The sequence below is a fragment of the Clinocottus analis genome, unplaced genomic scaffold (assembly GCF_023055335.1).
Source record: "Clinocottus analis isolate CAN_PGR_092001 unplaced genomic scaffold, fCliAna1.0.p SCAF_18, whole genome shotgun sequence".
Classification (NCBI taxonomy): Eukaryota; Metazoa; Chordata; class Actinopteri; order Perciformes; family Cottidae; genus Clinocottus; species Clinocottus analis.
The window spans coordinates 1,299,707-1,315,000 of NW_027175909.1; the positions used below are offsets into that span (position 1 = coordinate 1,299,707).

General features: G+C 42.1%; 2 protein-coding genes across 5 annotated transcripts in view; one reads left to right on the forward strand and one right to left on the reverse strand.

Moving 5' to 3' along the window:
- The window catches only part of rsu1 (Ras suppressor protein 1), a 30,883-nt gene extending 25,626 nt beyond the window's left edge, over nucleotides 1-5,257 (reverse strand). Inside the window, exons 1-3 of the mRNA XM_068581784.1 lie at nucleotides 5,132-5,257; nucleotides 4,849-4,974; nucleotides 3,951-4,001 (exon numbers count right to left, since the gene is read on the reverse strand). Of these exons, the coding sequence (XP_068437885.1) occupies nucleotides 3,951-4,001; nucleotides 4,849-4,957 (160 nt within the window). The 5' untranslated portion in view covers nucleotides 4,958-4,974; nucleotides 5,132-5,257. The remainder of the gene's footprint in view (nucleotides 1-3,950; nucleotides 4,002-4,848; nucleotides 4,975-5,131) is intronic.
- Nucleotides 5,258-6,100: 843 nt separating this feature from the next.
- trdmt1 (tRNA aspartic acid methyltransferase 1) overlaps nucleotides 6,101-15,294 on the forward strand; it is a 9,737-nt gene continuing 543 nt past the window's right edge. Inside the window, exons 1-12 of one of the 4 annotated variants that reach the window (XR_011077778.1) lie at nucleotides 6,101-6,215; nucleotides 7,518-7,627; nucleotides 7,967-8,043; nucleotides 9,339-9,410; nucleotides 10,245-10,310; nucleotides 11,194-11,263; nucleotides 11,353-11,433; nucleotides 12,095-12,417; nucleotides 13,394-13,451; nucleotides 13,594-13,723; nucleotides 14,805-15,155; nucleotides 15,246-15,294. The exon at nucleotides 15,246-15,294 is cut by the window's right edge and continues 543 nt beyond it. Coding sequence is in view for 3 of the 4 variants with exons in the window: in XM_068581735.1 (XP_068437836.1) it covers nucleotides 6,152-6,215; nucleotides 7,518-7,627; nucleotides 7,967-8,043; nucleotides 9,339-9,410; nucleotides 10,245-10,310; nucleotides 11,194-11,263; nucleotides 11,353-11,433; nucleotides 12,095-12,417; nucleotides 13,394-13,451; nucleotides 13,594-13,723; nucleotides 14,805-14,905 (1,152 nt within the window). In the remaining variant the exon portion in view is untranslated. Of the gene's footprint in view, nucleotides 6,216-7,517; nucleotides 7,628-7,966; nucleotides 8,044-9,338; nucleotides 9,411-10,244; nucleotides 10,311-11,193; nucleotides 11,264-11,352; nucleotides 11,434-12,094; nucleotides 12,418-13,393; nucleotides 13,492-13,593; nucleotides 13,724-14,804 lie in introns of those variants that run through there. The other 3 variants (XM_068581735.1, XM_068581736.1, XM_068581737.1) reach the window with 3 other exon arrangements.

The following is a 15,294-nucleotide window of genomic DNA, read 5'->3' on the forward strand; positions in this document are numbered from 1 at the left end:
CAGACAGTATTTATAAGGTCGCCCCAGTACAATATATGATATTGATTTCCATATGGGCTCTTTTGCTGTGTTGTGTGTCAGTGTGACCTGGGGAGCCTCTGGATTACCAGCTCGTATGTGGCTGTATTGGAGGAAGAAAAGCCCTGCAGCCCTGCGTGGAGACAAAGCAGCGTCTCTTCTCTGGCTGTGAGACTCCTTAACTCAGCCTCCATACATAATGTAGGGGTTTGTCTTGTTTTCTTTCATTAGGACACCGTTCCACCCTGTCGTACAATGACAAATACAAACCTTGTCAATTGTACTGTTGGTGTCTGAGGACCGTGAAGACTCGCAGCAGCGTCCTGTCTGACACGGTGCATGTCAGGTCACCAAATCATTTTGGATGAGAGATCAAAACACACGGTGATATTTGGGGCAGATGGAGTTCCTGAGCGTACATTCGGGGCCTGCAGGTGCGTAACTACACCAATTATGTTATCACCGTGTCTGTCTGATACGAGCTATAAATAACCTGGCAGTGGGAGATGTATGTAATCTGTTCATCTCCAGCAGCAGATTAGAAAACACAGCACAAGGTGAACATGTGACTGAATGACTTCATTTCTCTGAAGTTTTTCCGAATTATGAAATGTTACATACTGAGCCCATGACTTCATAACAATGACAATACTGTTACTTTCTCAAAATCATCATCCCGTCAGTAAGTAACTTAATTATTATTAATTAGATTGATGTGAGAAGAAAGTGAAACTGGTTGGTGGAGAGGATTACTGTAGTGAAGCTACTGCATCAGTTTCAATGGATGAATCACAAACGGATCATTTCATAAGTTCACTGATGGATCACAACCATACTCTGCTTTCTCTTATAGGAGGGAAACCAAGAGGAAAAAACAAGTACAGTATGCCTTCAAAATAATCAAACCAACAATGCCATTAGATTCCTTTTGATTAAGCCTTCACAGAAATGACTCAAAAATGTAATTGTAAAATGTGCGTGTGTGTGTGTGTGTGTGTGTGTGTCCCAGCAGGTCGCTGTGAATGTGTTGATGGGTCTGTAGTGACCTCTGCTGGTGCTGAACACCACTGATACCACCACTCCCATCTGCTAGATCAAGATGTTCATTCCACGTTCTTCCATCACAAAAGAAGCAAACTATGACTTGAGTTTAACTCTGGGACTCTGTTTGTCTCACTGCGGCTCAAGTGTCAAACATCTGTCTTGTGATGCCAGGTGGTCGTAGCAGAGATGTTCTGTGGATCTATCTATCTATCTATCTATCTATCTATCTATCTATCTATCTATCTATATAAATATAAATATATATATATACACATACATATATATATATTTTCTAGTATTGCGACCACTCAAAGCACTTTAACACTACATGTCAGTCAGCTATCTGGGGTTAAGTTACATAAGGACACATGGACCTGTTACAGCTGCGATGCTGCCACAGAAATATGAAATAGATATAATGGAGAGAAAAATAAGATTGACTTAACTCCCTAACACTATACATAAGTTACCTCAAATCTGTAAGCAGCTTCGAAAACATCAGTAAAACTACCAATGCCAAGATTATGTTTTATCAAAGGAAGTATTTCAATATAATTAAAATCAGTTGAATAGCATGTTGTCTGCAGATGACCCCCAAAGTGAAAGGCTGACATGTTGTAGCAGTTTCCATTGACTTTGGAGATTGATGTAATGATGCCATGCAGTTGCCTTACCAGTGCTCCACCCTTTGATATATACCGTTACTATCTGAGCTCCAACTCTATAGAGGGATATCAATCAGAGGCCTTACCGCCTAGCCTGAAGTTGAACTCATAAAGAACTGATTTAAAACACTTAACAGATTACAATTATTAATTTGTGGCTGTTAGGGAATGCTAAAGATTGGATATGAGTACTTTATATTAAAGGATTTAGGATGAACATTCTTGATAGAACCACATAGAAGATCAGATGGGGATTGATCTGTGTTTGCTTCACAATCACTTCCGTTGCTGTTAGCAGGTGTTCAGACCCAAACCAGCCCCGGGCTTAACAGTGCAGGGTTGGTGGGGTTGTGCAGCTTCAGGTACAAAGGAACATGGAATCCAATCCAGGAAGTTTAGCATGACAAAGAGAACTTTTAGAAGTTTCCTCAGATGCCAAAACACTGCAGAGAATTCTTGAAAGTTATCACTGCAGCAGCTGTTTTATATTTCTATGCAACAATTGTAAGGTAAACAGTGAAAATATGGCGTCGGCGTTACAATTGAAGCTACCAGGAAGGCACGTATACATGTATTTGAAGTAAATGCAAAGTTTAGATTTGGACTGCTCTAAATCTCCGTTCCTGCTAATTTTCTGCCTGACCGTTCTTCAAATGCCAAACATTCAAAGGACTGAACATAACTTGAAATCCATTCCAATGAAACATGCCCTGACAGCATACATACTTTAACCAGTCAGTTAACTCCACACTGATCCAAACCCTTTCCTCTAAGTAGACCAGACTAAGAAGCAAAGCCCCTGGTGCAGTCTTTTTTCATTCACCAGACATGGCAGCCACGAAGGGAGAGTAGCTGGTGGGGGGCATTTGTTTGCATTTGGATGAACGCAATTCAACACACAGATGAGTAACACAACAGTGGTGTGTAAAGCATTGGCAACGTGCTGCAGCTCTGCTCACAAATATTGGCAGTACATGGCTACTGAACGTGCGGCAGAGTACATGATGATGTCATAGCAGAAATACAAAACTAACTTGGAAATAGCAATGTGGCAGCACAAACCCAAGCACCTCCGTCTCTGAGTGGCCTTCTGTCATTCTGGCTGTGGTCTCCCATCAGCCATGAACAGGAGTCCAGTATAAATTATTCCCACTGAGAAAACATCTCTACTCTGTTAGTGTCTTTCTTAGTGTAAGTATACTGATCAAAAGTCTCTCCAGCTGTAAAAGCCGACTGACAGCTGATCCAGATGTGGAATCCTAGTTGGAAGGGACTAAGAGGGAAATGGAGATGCAAGTAAGAGACTTGGGATGCAGCTCATGTGTCAGTACCGATCTGTCCCAACTGCTCCATTCGCTCTACGCATTTGCTGTTGGTCTTACCTAGTATGGCTTGCAGGAAAAATTGCCCCCGCTCTACCTCTGATTGGCCACTGGCTGCTATTGCTAACGTTAGCCGAGCTATGATGCTAAGCGTCGTTTTGACACAAGACTGGCCCGAGAAGAGTGACTCAGCCATGGCAGCTCACCTTTTGGTTTCTTTAGTCTGAAGGTTCAACTCAATTTGGTTTACTTTGTATAGCCCAAAATCACAAGTAACAGGTTAGCCTCGGTGGGCTTTACAATCTGTACACATACGACATCCCTGTCCTGGGACCTCACATCGGATCAGGAACAACTGGTATGATGGAAAGCTAGCGCCTGTTGGTGTAGATAACGAGCCGATCCAGCTCACAGACTCCACCGTTAAAAACAGCATTTAAAACCATTTGAGTGTGCTTTCAACCTGTGATGCTGGTTAAGCTTGTGTTTTACTGGAAGAATGTCATCCACCTGCTTTGTTTATAATGATATTAATGTGTTATTAGATATTATTTTTAAAAGAAAATTTAATTAAGTGTGCAGTTACTCTTGAATCAACACCCATATTGCTAACCGGTTTCCACAGAAACATTTATTTTATTTTTACATGTTTGAACACTCACCTTATTGAGAAAAAAATAGCTGTTAAGTAACATTGACATGATTTGCAGTAAAAACAAGAAAAGCAAACAAAAACACTGGTATGGTGCCTTAATTTGCAGTAATTCACAATGATCTCTCTGTATACGACCGGTTGTGAAAAGGACTTGAATATGTGTATTTTAGCTCTCCATTTTGTTCTTGTTTTAATTGCCCAATATTCTGAATGGTTATATTATCTGTGACAGACGGACAAGCTTACCTGTGAGCTTGTTGTGGCTGAGGACCAGCTGAGTGATGTTAGACAGAGTGACTGAAACGACATGGAAGATCAAGTCAACACAGCAATGCAACCAACTCCACAGTTTGTTTACTCCTGCATCTTACTGGGATATAATATCTGAATTAAGGCTCATGGAATAACATTCTGCCAGTAAAGTTTGATCTATTGTTCAAAGTTAAAATGACTGAAGTGATAACAGGATTGCCTATGTTGGCAATTCCATAATGTAACGTAACACATGGTATATATGTACATCAGGAATATATTATTGGACTCTATCTTGACCCCGAGGGAGTCTATGGCAGATATTGCTATAAAAACTGTATGAATGTCATCTTCATTTACTCATAACCAGTAACATATAGACACATCTGAACAAAATCTCACATTATACTCTTTCATTATAACACCAAAAAGTATTCAAATAGCCCTAGTGGCTGCAGAGATATACCCTTTTTAGGAGGCCTAAAACTAGGTTGGTTTTTAAAAAGTTAAAAGACACCTGAAAAAGAGCCAATTTGAGTTGGAATCAAACTTTTCTTAGTGTTGAAATTAAAGATGAATGCGTGTAAAATTTCACTCTGATTCTTTTCAGAATAATTATTAAAATAACACCATGCGTAGTATGATTTCAATTACTGTAATATGTTATGAATGTTTTGAGGAGGCTCTTGGCCAATAGATCACTGACGTTTCTTCTTTCCTACACCGCAGACGAGACAGGCTGCGGTGACGTCATTGCATTGGAGTCATTACTTTGTATGGAAGATTGTTATCGTGAAGCCTAAGCTAACCTAAAGTAACCTAAGCTAATTTAAACCAACTATACTGGCATACTTCATCCAGCTCGGTGGTGTAATGGAGGGCGTTATCTTACATAGTCCAGGGATGTCCAGCATGTTGGAAATGCCCCTATCGCACATCTCCACCTCCGGGAGGTTCTTGTCGCGACTCTCCTCTACTATCTTCTTCAAAGACTTGGACATGTTTATTGTGAAAACGCCTGTCCAAATAAGAGCACAGTGAGAGAGTTAACTAGGTTAGCGTTTAGTTGGTCAAGTCGTCATTCGTAGTAACATTGAAACATTTTGAGAGCGACAGCCCCAACCACACGTTTAGGGCGCCATGTTAACACGATGGAAAACACAGAGGAGTCTTACCGTTTGGAAAAGAGGAAGGATAACTCTATAATAGTTCTTTAATTCCTGAAAGAGACTTCAGTACAACCAGCCGCCCCTACCGGAAGTTTACGTTAGAGCCTCCATGCCATAATAGGATACTTCCGGTTGGTTCGCCGTTCAGCGACGCCCCCGTGTCGAAATAACAGTTCCCAAAGTCTTCAAACTCCACCCAGATGGGAGTGGCGTTCTTTTGCTCGATTTTCCGTGATTATTTTTTGTCGTTATTTAATTAATTTAGCCCTTCAAATGTTTCATCAATATCATTTAATCACAAAAGCCTGTGTATTGCTCTTTTGATACTTTATTTGTACAAAAAAAGGCCAATTAAAAAATAAAAAGGCCAAAAAAGAGTGTGAAGCTTCCAAAACCACCCAGAAAAGGAGATAGGAGATATGAATAAAAAGTGTGTAATGTTTTTGTATTGTGTTACATCGACATGTGTTTCTATTAGTCCCGTCTATTGTGGTGTACCACAAACATTATGCAGTTCAATCATCACTTAGACTTTCACTCACCAAAAACTGAACATTTAATCATCATTAAGACATGGTTTATTACTGCAGGGCTGATTGATTAGACTGAAGTTTTAGTTCGGTAGACCTAATAACGTGGCCACTGGCTGTATAATTCATAGTTTAATTCATATGTATTTTCTCAGTGAATATTTAGGAAGGCCAAATGCCAGGACCAAGTTTGTGTTAACCTTTACAGAGGAGCAAGAGAAGTCATCTTCACTAGAAACATTACAAACTGGCATGGATGCACGTCCGAAGACAGTGTGCAGTGGGTCTTTCATGGGAAGCAAATTGGGACTAAAATCTACATTTTCTTATAAATGTATTATACATGTAAATACGAATGTCTTCGTATTTTTCAAATACGAATCTTGTAACGTGTAATCTTGTAACGTACCACATGGTGGCGGTACAGCGCCATGTCGTTGTGTGACAACCTCCGTAAGACCTCGCGAAGAAGGACAGCTGTCCGCAGCGTTGTGCCATGGAGGGTCTGCGGGTGCTCGAGCTCTACAGCGGGATAGGAGGCATGCATTACGCGGTACAGGGTGAGCCAAGCGCCGGTACACAGGACTTTAGCTCGTTTTATTTCCTTACGAGAGTCACATAGCTCCGCCACGTTGTGTTGAAGTGAACTACCGTGAACACAACATGACTGACACAACATGACAGACACAACATGACAGACACGAAGGGTCCTCATGAGATGTCCACGGGGACTGGCAATTCCACATGAGACCAAGTTCACATGAGACCAGAGGCACATGGAGACTCAACCGGACTCGAGTCAGCCTCGGAGGCAGACAAGATTACCCATGAACTATAGCGGTATAACATTGAATATATGAAACAACAAGGATATACTGTTTATAAAATCATTGACGTGGTCAGATTTGATAATACTTGGAGATAATATTCACAGGCTGAATAAATTGGATTTGTTATCTTCTGCTGAACCATTTGATCATAGTGTCTAAATGAGGATGCTCTGTGGTCTTTAGTGTCTAAGTGAGGATGCTTTGTGGTCTTTAGTGTCTGGGTGAGGGTCCTCGGTGGTCTTTAGTGTCTCGGTGGGGATCCTCGGTGGTCTTCAGTGTCTAAGTGAGGATGCTCGGTGGTCTTTAGTGTGTAAGTGAGGATGCTTGGTGGTCTTTAGTGTCAAAGTGGGATGCTCGGTGGTCTTTAGTGTCTGGGTGAGGGTCCTCGGTGGTCTTTAGTGTCTCGGTGGGGATCCTCGGTGGTCTTCAGTGTCTAAGTGAGTATGCTCGGTGGTCTTTAGTGTCAAAGTGAGGATGCTATGTCATGGATGTCATGGCGGGTGGTGCATAACATTAAAAACATTAAACAATACACAGAGTGCAAGAAATGGGACAATGCTTAAATTTTGAATTAAATCTCCAATAGAATATCAAATTAAAATAAAGTGCACAGGATGGATAACAGTACCTTACGCGTTACAGGGTGAGCCCAACGTCGGCACACGGGAGTTTAGCACGTTTTATTTCATTACGTATTACAGTACAGTACTGAACCAGGTGGATAAATATGAGGTATAACGGGATGTGTAGGGGTAAAAGCTGCACACCTGCACACATCATGCGAAGGCTGTCATGTTTAGCAGCTTTTAGAACAATTCAGAAGAACACTTTGGAATGTGGTCTGTGGGCAACATGTGTTAATATGTTATTATCAACGACTGTAAGTAAAACTGTTGAGTTACTCACAAGGTATTTATGCACATGGGTTTGCTGTGGAGCAGAACATTCTGTCATATAGTCTTGAACCAGATCAAATATTTAGCTATTTCTAGGAAATGTTTACAGTTGCTGATCTGTTTTGTCTCGCTCCAGAGAGTGGAATACCTGCCCAGGTAGTGGCTGCCATTGATATCAACCCAACGGCCAATCAAATCTACAAGCACAACTTCCCAGACACCGACCTCTGGAACAAGACCATTGAGGTGGGTGGCAGCGGGTGGGGGCGAGAGACAGGGCAACCTAAAGCGCAACAGCTTGCATCTGAACAAGACAGCGGTTCAAACCCAGTGTGTGTTTTCGCCCTCTGTGTGTGTGTGTGTGCGCGTGTGTGTGTGTGTGTGTGTGTGTGTGTGTGTGTGTGTTGCCCTGCATTGCACTGGTGACTCGGAGGGATGAGCATTGAGCAATATGGTTTGAATAAACTCACGGCTTCACAGACAATCCAGTGTGTGGGGCTTAATTTTTTTATAATTTTTTAAGTTATAACTTTTAAAACCTTCAATAATTGTCCGGCCTTTTTTTTATCTTCCTTTTATTTTCAGGGCATAAGTCTAGATGACTTCAATAAATTACCGTTTGACATGATCTTGATGAGCCCTCCTTGCCAGCCTTTCACCAGGTAGGTCTTGCATGTTGAATATTTAGTAACAGTTCAGGATCAGTATGAGGACAAAGAGGGAGAACACACAATCAATTTAGTAGGGCTGCGGTTTGTTAAATACCTGATCAGAAAAAAACTGTAAATACAGATAAATGTAATCCCTGTGTGAAGAAACCCTTTTCCTGTAAAAGAGAAGCTGTCTCTTCTTTACCACACTTTGTTTAAATTCCTTCTTGAATATGGACAGTGTCCCTCTCTTTTTATTACTTTAATTTTACCCCTTTACTGCGAACAGAGAACATATATGCAGAAATAAAAAACAAACAATATGCACTACAACAAACAGGGCCTGGTTTGCTCTATCATCTCAAAAACATGACATTCAAGTGATCTTTTCTTGTTCCATTAATGACGTGTAAACATTGTCCATTTCTCCCACTTTTTCCGTCACAATTTTCAACCATCCATCTTGATTGGTGGTTCTATTGTGTACCATCTGTCGGTCGTAGCCTTTTTAGAGGCATGCTACCGTTTTCATCCTTTTAGAACAGTTCCGCAGCATGTTCCAGTCGGTCATGGGTCATGATGAAGCAGAGTGGCTTTGTTAAAGTTGTTTCACAGACAATGTGTATACTCTTTCCAGCCAATACATACCACTGTGACACCACAGACCAATTGTATTGCACCCAGAGAGATGGCCCATGTGGACTGTAAGGGTGAAGTCATTAGGATTTATAGCCTCTAGCTCGGCGACACACTGCAAACGATCCACTTCAACTTTGGGTGCAAAGTGTTCCATGCATTAATCGCTGAGTCATCCGGTCCAAGCTTTTTCAGTCCCTTCTGGAGTTCTCAACTTCTTCATCACTTCAACCAACCAGGGCTTTTACATCACAGACCCACTGGTAACCATTATTGTAGAATGGTAAATAGACCTGTACAGCACTTCAACACGACATGACATCATTCACACCCATTCATACACTACTCCAGCGCTACTCGAGACGGACCAGCAGCCAGTTTGATGACCTGTTGGCTTGGACGTGGCCGTGGGACTAACATGGCCTCTGTGGGGTTTTGGGTATCTGCTCTAATGGAAAGGCAGAGAAGAGTGTAATGCATCTCTGCTTCCTGCTCTCAACTCTTCAACAGGGTTGTTAAGGTTTAGCTCTCTGAGTATTCTACCAGCACAGTTCCCTTTTATTCATCCATATGCCGTGACATCATAGTAACTTGTTTTAAATATCTCTATTTCATGTCTTTTATTAATTTCAAATAGTTTCTCCACTAAAATCTTCTTTTTTCTTGTGCAGGATAGGGCTTCAGGGTGACATTGCTGACCCCAGAACCAAGAGCTTCCTCTACATCCTAGATCTTCTGCCAAGGTGTTTAATCTCCACATTCAGCTTTGTGTTGCCCTTAGTTCAGCCTGAATTAAAACTATTTTTAACAGATCGTTGGTATTATGCCCCGACAACTGTCATTTACATTTAAAATAAATAGACATGGCATAAGTGTGATATATCCACCATGTGTTTGTGTGAAAGTACCCCACTAAAGCCATATGTGCAAATTGAATAAGGTATTTAAAAAGTACTAATAATGATTACTTATTGAGCCAGCTGAGAGCAAACAAGTTTCCTCACCTGCAAGAACACAAGCAGGTCCTTTGTCGTAAGTACCCTTCTGCCATCTAGTGGTGCCATTCCAGCTTCTGAAAGCAAGAGAACCCTGGATACAGGCAATACAGGTGCCTTTTTCACACATTTTTCATTTTTTTGTAAACCTTCAGGCCAAGTATTGTATCAATGCTTGTAATAACACACCAAGTATTCCATAAGCAGCTCTCTCATGTTTGGAGGAACAGGCCAACCAAACTCATTCAAATCAATACTGTATTAAAGAATATTTAGTTCTAGGAATCTAAGATGGCATCAGATGTCTTTAGAATAATTGCAATAATACATTTTTGACTTTGAATTCCAAGAAGGTGAACTGCAGTACATTTCTTGGTGTCCACCTTTATGTTTGACCACTTGCTGCAGCCATAATCCTCCCAAACATACTTTTCTTTGTCATACCAGTACTGGATTCCACTCACAGCTTTATATTCTCTTAGTTGTTGGCCTGGGGTGGACATCTTATCTTATCTTTGGTCTTATCTTAGTCTGTTAGTAATCCCTTCCATCCTGTCTCTCTCTGCATGCGACTGTGAGCAGACTGTGCAGGCGGCCGCGCTTCATCCTGCTGGAGAATGTGAAAGGCTTCGAGAGCTCCTCTGCCAGGTAACATGTACACTAGACGGTAACATGTACACGAGACAGTAACATGTACACTAGACAGTAACATGTACACTAGACGGTAACATGTACACTAGACGGCAACATGTACACTAGACAGTAACATGTACACTAGACGGTAACATGTACACTAGACGGCAACATGTACACTAGACAGCAACATGTACACTAGACAGTAACATGTACACTAGACAGCAACATGTACACTAGACGGTAACATGTACACTAGACGGTAACATGTACACTAGATGGTAACATGTACACTAGACGGTAACATGTACACTAGACAGCAACATGTACACTAGACGGTAACATGTACACTAGACGGTAACATGTACACTAGACGGTAACATGTACACTAGACAGCAACATGTACACTAGACGGCAACATGTACATTAGATGGTAACATGTACACTAGGCAGCAACATGTACACTAGACGGCAACATGTACATTAGATGGTAACATGTACACTAGGCAGCAACATGTACACTAGACAGCAACATGTACACTAGACGGTAACATGTACACTAGACAGCAACATGTACACTAGACAGTAACATGTACACTAGACGGTAACATGTACATTAGATGGTAACATGTACACTAGGCAGCAACATGTACACTAGACAGCAACATGTACACTAGACGGCAACATGTACAATAAGCAGCAAAGTGTAAACTAGACAGCAACATGTACACTAGGCAGCATCATGTACACTAGACAGTAACTTGTACACTAGGCAGCTTCATGTAGACTAGACAGCAACATGTATCTTAGATTATGACTGTTGATATGTAATAACTGGGGTTGCTGTTGCACTCTACAGGTCTTGTATTTCTTATGGTTCTGTTCTCGTGTTCTTTAGGGAGCGCTTGGTGAAGACTCTCATGGAATGCGGATACACTTTCCAGGAGATCATGGTCTCGCCCACAAGTGTAAGAAAGACAGTTTCTATGACTAGTTTCATTAAAATACTTCTGCCTTATAAATTTGAATTATTTTACCGTTGTATTCATAACACCAGGTTGGGATCCCAAATTCCAGACTGCGTTATTTCCTGATTGCTAAACTTTCAACAGATATCGACAGCACCTGGAGTTCAAAGGTGAGGCTCGGTGACCAAACTCCTGCCATGAAACGTGTCAAAGAAATATTGTTGCGATTGCTCTCAGTGTCAAGCAAAGCTGGAGCTGGTAATATTGCATATTTTTCAAATGGTTTTTGGTTTATTTATTTTGGTTGCATGAATACCATATAGAGATAAAGAAGTTCCATCTGCAAGACAAGCAAACAGAATGACTCTAAGCCAAAGGACACAGCGACGTTACATGTTAACAGAACACATTTCAAAAGGTCCATGGCCGTCCATAGTCGTGTTACCGTTCCTCTGTTCTTCCTGAGCTGTTTGGACCTATGTGGGACCTCGTGCACTTAAATGAACTCTTAAGTTCAGGTGGAATTAATGTGAAGCTTCATCAGTTAAGTGGGTATCTTCTTAAAACCTGTAAACAGCGGCTCATTGGCCAGAATTCTTACTGTAATAGTTATTGCGCTGACACACTGAAGACGCTGACCTGTTGATCATTCTTGATCTGCATCTTGTGCTTATTCATTCAGGGCAGGCGCTGGTTCTTGACTAAAAGATGTTTATAAAATAAATGAAGGATACTTTCTTCATCTTTCTAAGTTTGTTTCGTATCAGATTATGTTGGGACCTTACAATAAAGGTGTTTCTATGAGGTTTCTGATCCAATATGTGTTCTTAGATGTTGGATGCCTTCCCACTTCCTGCTGAGAGCGAGTCTCCTGAGCAGCGCACGTCCTCTAGGCCTCTGCGTCCAGCCACCGGCCAGCCAGAGGAGGACCCGCGGGGTGGAGTGCTGTACAAACAAGAGACAGCAGTGGAGGTCCAAAGGAAGAGGAGTCAGAACAACGATCTGTCCGTCAGGCAGATCGGAGACTTCCTGCAGCCGCAGACGGAAGTAAACGCGGAAAACTATCTTCTTCCTCCCAAAACGCTGCTGCGCTACGCTCTGCTGCTGGACATCGTTCAGCCCACATGCCGGAGGTCTGTGTGCTTCACGAAAGGGTGAGGACTCTTCCTCTCACTGTCACGAGCTTCACTGCTCTCAATATCTTTGCACAGGAATTGAAATGATGAATGGGAGGGAGTCACCAATACCACGGTGTCATGACAAGTACAAGGACCTACCTGTGGGTACTGGCCAATACTTGTAATAAAATGAGTCTTTTCCTGATATTATAGTTTGCAGTAGGGATATTAATAATCAAGCATCTAACAATTTAAATACATATTTAAAGAGTGGCTTGTCACCTAAAGATAGAGTTGGTAGTCTGCTTCAAAAACATGTTTGTTAATATTATATAGAAAGAAAGACATCCAGTATCTGTGCCGGTCGACTGTGACAAGTGATGATGATGACGAGCTACCTGCCAATCAGCATCTGGTGCCTGTGCTCTGCGGTCTTCCATCAGCTGCTAGATGACAGCTGGTTGGACTGAAAATAGCCATGCTCTTTGTTTATGTTTGTGATTATTTGGGGGAGGGGCTTTGGAGAAAGACCTAAAGCGACGTGTGTTGATTAGCTGGTTGCTTTCAATGGCAAAGAGAGGCTTATTTTGATTGGATCCTTTGTAGAATCTTGCACTCTAGCTAGTTTGTCAAGAGCCCAGCTTGAAGCCGATATTTAGTGTGCCGGAGCTGTTGCTAACTTTTCCGCTAACCTCCACCTTAACCAGACGCGTCGTTGCTGCCTTCTGGCATCAATGAATGGACGAAAATGAAACTTTCTCGTAGTAGTTGTTTGTCCATCTGTCTGCTTACACTTAGGTATTAGACACAGACCAGTGAGACATGACCCGAGACGACACAGTTAGACTGAGTGTAGCGTGGACCAGCCTGGGTCGGGTCTACCTGTAATCTGAGTGTGTGTTTGATAAACTGGTTTATAGAGTCTCTATCTTCTGTCTGTGGTTGTTGAACACTGTTGAAAGCATCCTTTGTAGTGCTGTTATTTGATTGTGTTAATGTGTTGTATCCACAGCTATGGCCGGTACGTGGAGGGAACCGGCTCAGTGCTGCAGTGCTGCACGGAAACAGAGGTAGATTTAGATTTCAAGACGTAACAGCCACTGAATACAGGTACATGGTACATGGTGGACTGCAGCAGCCATCCTGTGTACATCAGCATAATGACTTCCTGTCCTTGTTGAAGGCGTTTGTGTTGCTTTGTGTGCTCTGCAGATGGAGGATGTGTTCAGAGGTCTGGACCAGCTCTCTGAAGATGAGAAACTCCAGAAACTGTTGAAACTCAAGTTGCGTTATTTTACGCCCAGAGAAGTTGCCAACCTCATGGGCTTCCCTCAAAGCTTCTGTAAGTCTGTTCGTCAGCCCTTCATGGTAAACCACGCTGTGAGTGTGTGCGTGTGTGTGTGTGTGTGTGAGTGAGTGTGTGTGTGATTAGTGTGTGAGTGAGTGCGTGGTTATTTAGCAGCATGTTGAATGAATGCAGCCTGAGGTACAAGTACTATGTTATTGGTCATCATAAGTGACCCTTGGTGAGAGAGAGGACAGGAAGTGCTCATCTGTTGGCGAGTGAGAGGAAGACGTGCACTCGTCTCCTGCATTGTCTGCATGGCATCAATATGAACATTGCTCTCACCCTCTTCATCCTCCTGCAATGTTCATGCTTAAGTATTTGCTATGGAAGTTGTTTTGATATGGTTTGTTTTCCATGTAAAACGTTTTAAATGGGTGTAAATATATAAACCTTGTACAGCATTGAGTATGAAAGGAAAGTATTTCTCATAGCAACTCACTTCCAGGCTCATGCTTTTGCTCTGTCAGAACAAACACTGAGGACAGCAGAGCAGCAGCCGTCTGAAACCTCACAAGTCTGACTGTAAGACGCAGACAAATATTTCTATTGCTCCTTTTTTGATTAAAAAAAAATGTTCTTGCCTAAATCATCCCCTCATGATACTGGCCACTAGTAAAAATCTCCTACACCCTCAGTTAAACAGATCATGTGGTTCTACCCCTGTGGTATAACGGCCTGTCTCCAGAGTGGGACTGAGGCCATTTTATTTTGCCTAAGTCAAAAGACAAAGTGACTTTGGTCATTTTACAAGCTTTTCAAGATGGCACTTTGAAGCTAGGATTTAAGCTAGCAATTTAGTTAGCATTTTTGTCAATAAAAATCTAACTCGAACATTAATAATCCTAACATAATCTGAGCGATATTACAGTCTGCGTGTTGTGTCCACAGGCAGCTTGTGCACCCCTCTAACATTTGTTCAAGTTTTTAATGTGTTTTCTGAAAAACCTGGAAAAATGACTTTGGCATTTATTTTAGGAAGGTGACAAAATTCTAGTTGCAATGCGATATATTTGTCTTTTATTGGATGGAATACTGAGCCAACTCATTTCCTTGCTGTTGTTTGAATGTCTTGCAGCCTTCCCGGAGCAGGTCAGCACCAAGCAGCGGTACAGAGTTCTGGGAAACAGCCTCCATGTTGGGGTGGTGGCCCGGCTGCTGCAGCTGCTGCTGTCCTAGATCTGTGAAGAGGAGAGCATCCTGATGGTTACGGGGGGATGCAGAAAGTCATCTTGCTGTCCAAGCTGTGTGAAGAGGAGAGCATCCTGATGGTCACGGGCAGAAAGTCATCCTGAAAGCAGAAAGGAGTTTGGACTTTTGCACTTTTGGAGTCGATGGATGTTTTTGAAAACACGTCAACATTTCAGAAAAGAACGGGAGCAAAAGAGAGAACCAGACATTAAAGAGGGACTCCCGCTGGAAGAGGCAGGTACGCATTGGACGGTGATTCCTTGTTGCTGCTTGTGTTCTCTGCCAGTCAGCAGAAGTACTTCCTCCTCTGCTTTTGGATTTCCTGCAGAGTGGATGCCTTGTTGCACGTTGCTGCCTTCCAGTTGGGTGATAAGATA